Source organism: Theobroma umbraticum, unplaced genomic scaffold (genome assembly GCF_002168275.2).
Source record: "Theobroma umbraticum cultivar Fairchild unplaced genomic scaffold, ASM216827v3 scaffold_2.0, whole genome shotgun sequence".
In the NCBI taxonomy this organism is placed as follows: domain Eukaryota; kingdom Viridiplantae; phylum Streptophyta; class Magnoliopsida; order Malvales; family Malvaceae; genus Theobroma; species Theobroma umbraticum.
Genome location: NW_018397277.1, coordinates 1,982,160 through 1,990,616, shown reverse-complemented (window position 1 = coordinate 1,990,616; position 8,457 = coordinate 1,982,160). Strand labels below are relative to the sequence as shown.

Sequence of the window (8,457 nt, the reverse complement as noted above, 5' to 3'; positions counted from 1 at the left end):
CTTTAGCTCAAGTTAAAAACTAAGTTAAATAAATTTTAAATTTTTATACTATTAAAAATAAAAGAAAAAAAATTTACTTAGACATTTTATATTATTTTATGTTGACATAATATAAGTTATTTATCTAAATTTGACTTCAGGTATGAAATTTATTTCAAAGTTTTTTTTAAAATTTTTTTCACAGAAGGAGTATTCAAACTCAATTTTTGTAAAATATATAAATTAATTTACATATTTTAGAATCCAATAATCAAGTAAGAAAATATTTATATATATTTATTAATATCATAAATCTTTTACACTTAAATATTTACCTTATTAATAAGCATATCAATAATCTACTTAAATATTTATATTTTTTTAATATTTTTTTAATTTAGTTCCTCAACATCTTAATTTTGTTCAATTTAGTCCCTATGATGTGATAGAATTTTTTTTTGAAAATTTTTTAATTTGTCACGTGGCATTAACATATCAGCATGTCAATACCACGTCAGCACTGCCATGTCATTGTATAGTGCCATGTGGCATGACCACATCATCATCTCAAATGCCACATCATCAAACTATGACACATCAACATTGACGTCATCTTTTAATGGTAAAATTGGATTCCGTTAGGGGGAGGGATTAAATTGACTCAATTCTCAAAATCGAAGGACTAAATTGCATCGATTTTCAGTAAAGAGACTAAATTGAATAAAATTGAATAGTATAGGGACTAGAAGGATCTTTTGACCATTTCCTTGAGATTGTTGGATGGTTATCAGGCATACACTAGGCAACAATTGCTTTAGACAAATGCAACTGCATCTTCTTTCTTCTATCGTAGAGTGGCCATCAAGCTCAATTTCAGCTATAATGTGTGCTTGCTCAAATATAATCGAGCTATAATGTATTTGAGATAAAGGGTGTAGTTTGTGATAGTTGGTATTAAAGCATGAATGAGATATGCGAAATGAAAAAGTAAGCATGGTAACAACGCTAAGCGCAGTTAAGGACCATAAGAGAATTGAGGAGTTTGAGGCTGTGATGGTCACGTTAAAGGCTTAGATAGTCCCCCTTGATCGAATAAGAGATATTGAGATAGCCTAGTGGGAGCAATCCGACATGATAAATACCTTGAGTGCTGACACCAAGGATACGTGGAGTACTCTTTAAGGTGAGATGGAAGAAATAAAAGCTCAAGTAAATTTTTTTGGTGATTGCTATAAGTAACTCTAATACTAGTTTAGGAGAAAGGGGAAAAAGAGTCAAATTATCATAACCCATGCGCTATGAAGGGGCTAAAGATGCGAAAGCATTGGGGATGTCCTCTTTGATGTAAACCAATACTTCTAAGTTGTCTGCACAGAGTTGGAAAAAGACAAAGTGGCAATGGCCACGATGTATTTTGTTAGGGATGCCAAGTTATAGTGATGTTTAAAATATGTCAATGGTGAGTGCCTCATGAACACTTGGGGTGACTTTAAGTGAGAACTAAAGAATTAGTTTTTCCTTGAGAATTTGGAGAATATGGATCTTCGGAAGTTGCAAAAATTGGCATCTACAAGATTAGTGCGAGAGTTTGTGAGAGACTTCTTTACCTTGATGTTGGATATCAGTGAGATGATTGAAAAAAAACAAGTTGTTTTATTTTTTAAGGGTTTGAAACCATGGGCTAAGACAAAATTTCAGCAATTAAAGGTGCAAGATGTGGCTTTGGTGATGATAGCTACTGAGCATCTCACTGATTATGGTGATGGCTTGAGCAAAAGGAAGGACCCTTCATCAACGGAAAGTAGCTCTAAATTTAACAATGGGGTAAAATTTTTTAAAGTTAGTCGACAATTGAATGGAGAAGAGGAAATGAGACCACTCGCTAGAGACTTACCCTAATTGAGGACAAATAAGATGTGGGACTTTAAGCCACAATTTATGTATCTTGTTTCCTATGCAATGAAACTCATTTTGTAGTAGGATGCCCATGCCAAACAGCTCTCAATGCAATATTTACATCCAATCTTGAGACAACTTATCCTTAGACCCTAGTTTAGGAGCTTAAGGATGAATTGGCACAAATGAGTTCAATTTGTTTCCTCAACACCCTCCAAGCATAACTAGACAAGACAAAGAAAAAGCCCTAATTGGGTCTTTCATGTATGTAGATGTAGCATTGAATGGTAAAATGACCAAAACCATACTGACGCAGGGGCCTCAGACTCTTTCATCATCTCGAGAGAGGTTGAGAAGTGTGGTCGTAAGGTTAAGAAAGACTTTGGACAAATGGAAGTAGTTAACTCACTAACCTCAACTATTATTGGGAACTCTAAAGACGTGAGACCAAGATCGGCTCTGGGGAAAGGGGTGTAAAATTCTCTGTTGCCATTATAAATGTCTTTGATTTTGTTTTTGGCTTTAACTTCAGGACAAAAGCACAGACCAATCCATTCCTTATTACTAGCTGTTTAATGTTTTTCAAGGAACAACCTTGTGTAGTACTTGTTACAATTCTACATAGGGGTAAAAAGAAGATCATTTCAACAATACAATTCAAAAGAGGGATTAAGATAGGAGAACACTCTTTTATGGGCATACCGATTTATAAAAGTGAAGATAGCACAAATCTAGTTCTCGTTAGAGTGAAGTTCATTTTGTGCCCATTTATAAAGACGAAGATAGCATAAATTTTGTTCCCATTAGAGTGAAGTTGGTTTTGTGCCCATTTATGAAGGTGAAGATAGCACAAATCCAGTTCTCATTAGAGTGAATTTGAGGATATGATGCTAGAACAATTACCTAGAGTACTATTACCTTGATGAACAATTGATTATGAGATAGAACTACTTTTGATAGCCAAGCCTCTTACAAAAGGGTTGCACAAGATGGCTTCTTCAGAACTAGTTGAGTTGAGGAAATAATTAAACAAGTTATCGCAAGATGGGTTCATTAAACTTAAAAAGCACCATTTGAGGTCCCGATATTATTCCAAAAGATGTAAGATGGGAGTTTCGATTAAGCATGGATTATTAGGCTCTAAACAAAGTCACAATAAGAAACAAGTATCCCATTCTTTTTGTAGCAGACTTTTTCAATCAATTGAGTCATGGAAAGTATTTTTCTAAATTAAATCTTAGGTTTGGGTACCATCAAGTAAAAGTTGAGATAAAAATGAAATGAAGACCACTTGTGTAACTCATTATAATGTATTTGAATTTCTTGTTATGCCTTTTGTACTAACTAATATTCCTGTCACATTTGTATTTTGATGAATCAGGGTTTCCATGAATATCTAGACTAGTTCGTGGTCATATAATTAGATGACATTATGGTGTATAGCTCAACATTGGAGGAACATCAAGAGCACATGCGATGAGTATTCCAAAGTTTACGAGATAACTAGTTGTATGTGAAAAGGGAGAAGTGTGCAATTTCTCGAACCTGAATTCAATTCCTACGCCATATCATTAAGCAAGGTCACAACTAGATGGATATGTAGAAAGTTGAGGCCATCAAAGAGTAAGTGACTCTTAAGAATGTCACTGAACTCTATGCTTTCTTGAAGTTAGCCAACTACTATAGGAGATTTAGAAAGGAGTATTTGAAAGGACAGTGTCCTTCATGAAATGCTGAAGAAAGGACATAAATGAAGTTAGACACCTTAATGCGAAGGTGCTTTTGAAAGACTAAAGGAAATGATGATGACGGACCTTGTCTTAGTGCTTTCGAATATTAAACTTTCGAGGTGTAAATATATTCATTAGATTTTACCCTCGAAAGAGTATTATTGCAAAAAGGGCACCCAATTGCATTTGAAAGCAGAAAGTTGAATAAAGTTGAGCGAAGATGCAAGACCCCAAAAAAAGAACTTTTAGAAGCGATTCATTATCTATGGGTGTGGCAGCACTACTTGTTAAGGTCTCAATTTGTAGGAAAGATAGGCAAGATTACAATTAATCACTTCTTTAAATATTATAATCACCTAATATAAAAACAAAAATAGTATAAATATTATAATCAATTATAAATTAGAACTTCAAGTCAATTATAAATATTATAATCACTTAATATAAAAAATAAAAATAGTATCATTTCGCTCCTCACTTTGTCTTCACTCTCCAAATTTGCAATGATCTTGTGGAAACCTATGGGCCTCTTCTTGCAATTCCATCTAAGCATTCATGGATAAGTGTCTACAAACTAGCATTGGGATCCAAAGTAGCTTTGGATAGCAAGAATGGCCTCCGACGCCCAAAACTGCAAGTCAATTATAAATATTATAATCACCTAATAAAAAAATAAAAATAGTATAAATATTATAACCAATTATAAATTAGAACTGCAAGTCAATTATAAATAGTATAATCACCTAATATAAAAAATAAAAATAGTATCATTTCGCTCCTCACCTTGTCTTCACTTTTTGAATCTGTAATGATCTTGTGGGAGCTTGTGGGCTTCTCCTTGCAATTCCATCTAAGAATTCGTGGATAAGCGTCTTTAGACTCACAATGAGATCCAAATTATCTTTGGATAGCAAGAATGCCCTCCGACGCCCAGAACTACAAGTCAATTATAAATATTATAATCACCTAGTAAAATCTTATGTGAAAAAGAAAATGAAAAATCTTAAGGCATACTACCTGTAGCGCCTATATAAATCCGTATAAATGGTAACGTTTCTTCTAAGATGTCTCCACTGAGGGAACTTGGAAACCTCTCGATATGTAGTCAGACTCCACACATAGGTACCCCATGTGAACACATTCCATTCATTGATATTCTTGACTAGCGACAATAGCCACAAAATCACCAATCTTCTATAGTATTGTCCAAACAAAATATTATTCACAATCAAGAATAGGGCCATCTTTATTGCATTTCCGTCTTGATCAAACTGATCTTTCTCAACCTTATCTAATACATCTTAGAGCTTTACCTAATTCTTGGCTCCCTAGTATCTCTAGTGAATTCCTCTAGGGATGGCCTGTAAGGACGTAAGATAACATCCGGCATGGGGCCAAAGTTTAGTCCTGTCACCTGGTAGAACTCACACTTGAAGAAATGCACCTTCGTATTGCCTATGGCAAACCATAACTCACCTTCGATCACACCAAGTTCATCGATTTTATGCAGCAATAAGATGTGCATGAGATTGGCATAGAATAAGCTCTTTTCTAATTTTACATCCATCAGCTTCCCAAAGCACATTCTCTTTACTGCCTCCAACTCTTTTTTTTTTCCATAGTGCATCGTGTATGACATGCAGCTGTGTCCATTTACAATGGATGTTAATGCTAGCGTTGAAGCCCCACTTGTCCCTCAGAACATGAAGCAAAGCTTCAAGGTTTTCATGCTTTGTTCCTGCCATCTATGATTGAGGAAAATTAAAAAACAAGAATTAGTTTCTACTATCTTTGCATACCTAAAAGAAAATAAATAAAGTGCGTGTGAACCATGGCTTATTAAATAACAAAACAGATACATAATATAAGCATTAAAATTTAGCCAAAAACAAAAAAACATTAATATCCAAGCAATGCCTAGAAACCAATCATGCAATGCCCTAAAACTCGTCACGTAATGTCTAAAAACCGATAATGTAATGCCCTACAAACTAGTCATACAATGACTCAAAACCAATCATGCAATGCCCAAACATCGGTCATGCAATGCTTTATCTACCAATCACGCAATGACTAAAAACTAGTCATGCAATACCTAAAAACTAGTCATATAAGGCCTAAAAATCAGTTACTCAATGCCTAAAAATCAATCACGTAATACCTTAAAAATTAGCCACGTAATACCCTAAAACCAATTACGTGATGCCTAAAAATCAGTCATGCAATAACCTCAAAATCAATCACATAATACCTTGTCAACTAATCACGCAATGCCTAAGTCATGCAATGCATAAAAACCAATCACGTAATACCCGATCAACCCGTCATGTAATGCCTAAAACCCCTAAACCCAATGCCTAATACCCTAAACCTAATGCCTAAAACAAAATCACACATGCCCTATTAATGTTTCACCTAAAAACCAGTAAAACTACCAAATTCCATTTAACAAAATCAACAACTTCAAATAACACGTCATATTTCATTGAACAACACAATCAACGAATATGCCTAATTGGAAAAGAATGCTCAAAATGCTCAAAAGGTTTTTTTTTTGTGCATCAAAAACCACTTCAAAATACTTAAAATGCTCTAAACACTCAAAGGTTTTTCTTCGTGTATCAAAAATCACTCCAAAATGCTCAATATGCTCAATAGTTTTTCTTCATGACAAGAAATGCTCTGAAGATGAATGATCTAGAGAGGAAAGCTCAAAGGATATGGGTTAGTTTAAGGCGCAGACTCAAACATATAGGTCAGTTTCATTAAGGGCAATTTTATCCAAAATTAATTTCTCTTAGCTAAAAAGAATTAAAATTATAGGGAATGTTGTTTTTAAAAATATCTTATGTATGAGGGGTATTTTTGAAAACAACCCTTGTATTATTTTGGTTGTCATTGCAATAGTGGGCTTAAGGCTTACAACTTAATGGGTCTTAATTATCCCTAATATTGGACTATCTTGTCTTTTGGGGTTTATTTTGCTTTCATTTTATGTATTTATATAAATCATGAATCTCATAGTTACTTTAACTATGGCACAATATAAATTACGTACTTTTCAAAATAAAAAAAGGAATAAAAGCAATGTAAAGCATCAAATTCTTTTCTTAATGTTTCCTTAATACTTATCAAATTTATCTTTCATTTTCTTTGTCACTAACTTCAACTTAACATCAAGTGTTTTTGCCAATCTAATAAAGTGTAATAACCATTATAAATATATAAAAAAAAGTGTTAGGAGTGGTGTAAGAAGTGCCTTAAACTTTTATAGTGAATTTATAAAATTGTTATAGAAAAAGAAAAAGACTCCTCACATTAGCCTAATCCATTTGGTTAGACACCCCATCTCTTATCAACAACTCACATTTGTAATAAATATTTGATAGTGTTAGTATGCCTTGCAAACCAGTTAAATTTGTTGTACAGAGATACCTATTGTACTAGCATTTATTATTTATAATAGTGACTCTTTATTTCTTAAATCCTTAATTATATATGTCAATTTTTTACAAATAAAGTTCATGGAATATTACATGCCTTGCAAAAGGTATTATAAAGAGTTATAATTATGAGAGCCTTATTGCACCAAATCATTTCACTAAATATGATCCCATTGAGAATTCCATCTGGTATATCACTCAAGTGTCTATAAATTATCTTGTCACAATTGTGTATGTTATCTTAAGACTTGAAATTGTCATAACATACAAGTTTGAGAATCTAATCGCTCAACGTGGAGTGGAGTCATCACCACTTTTTTTTTTTGTCTAGGTGATTGACACTTATTTGAATCTATTTTTAAAATGTTACCTTAAGCTTAACCAAAATCCATTTTGAAAAATAAGGTTTCGATCTATGAAACAATTTTCAAATTCAAGAGCGAGGTTATGCACGGAGAAGATATAAGCACCCTCGCAACGACGTTCATTCAAAAAACGGTGTCAATTAATTATGTGTTATCTTATCTTAGCTTAGGCTTTTTTTTTTTTTGAGCATTGGCAACCCATCCATGGAAGGTGGGGGTCTTATCTTAGCTTAGTTAATGATCCTTGACTTCATATTTGTTTATATTTCTCTTATTTATTTATTTATGAGTTTCCTTTTTATATTTTTTATTATTCAAATATTGTAAAATTTTCTTAAGTTTCCCCAACATTTTGGAGAAAACTAAAAATATCACCTCACCTAAAAACAAGTTCAAGAAAATCACTTATGTTCTTGAAGAGATTTCGTCATCGGATTATTTGGGTATGTTTAAAATATTTAGATAAAACATTTTTCCGTTTTTATTCTCCTTTCAAAATATTATTATTATTATTATTATTATCCTTTGATATTGGAATCTATTTTTAAATTCACCAACACTTTTGGTAAGATTTTAAAAATTTCCTCACCTATTAATTTTATAGAAAATTATACACTTATAATTTTCTAAAAGTTCCATCATCAGAGACTTGTTATTTTATTTGTATTTTATTTATTTTTATTTCTTTTTCACATAAAAGAAACTATTTGATATCAAAATATCTCCCAAATTCCTCAACACTTTTTGGCAGAATTTAACAGAATTTTTCTCACCTAGGAGTTTTTAAAAAAAATTATCTAATAATTTTCTTAAATTTCCATCAAGGGAGAATTTCTATTTATTTGTGTGTTTTTATTTATTTATTCTTAATTTTTTTTAAATAGATAATAAATAAATAAAAAACTGATATCGAAATCTCTCTCAAATTTCCAACACTTATGCAAGAATTTAAGAGAATTTTCTCACTTATAAATTTTCAATACTTGTAGTTTTCTTAAAACTCCATCATTGGAGAATTCTTATTTTATTTGTACTTATTTATTT

At 32.2% G+C, this 8,457-nt stretch overlaps 1 protein-coding gene across 1 annotated transcript; it reads right to left on the bottom strand.

Annotated features, from left to right (window-relative positions):
- Positions 1-3,926: 3,926 nt before the first annotated feature.
- Positions 3,927-5,637, bottom strand: LOC110427677 (uncharacterized). Its single transcript, XM_021443224.2, has 3 exons — positions 4,623-5,637; positions 4,389-4,541; positions 3,927-4,236 (listed from the first exon to the last, which is right to left on the bottom strand). The coding sequence occupies exons 1-3, from the start codon at positions 4,847-4,849 to the stop codon at positions 4,173-4,175; spliced, it is 444 nt and encodes a 147-aa protein (XP_021298899.1). The 5' UTR covers positions 4,850-5,637; the 3' UTR covers positions 3,927-4,172.
- Between the last annotated feature and the right edge of the window lie 2,820 nt (positions 5,638-8,457).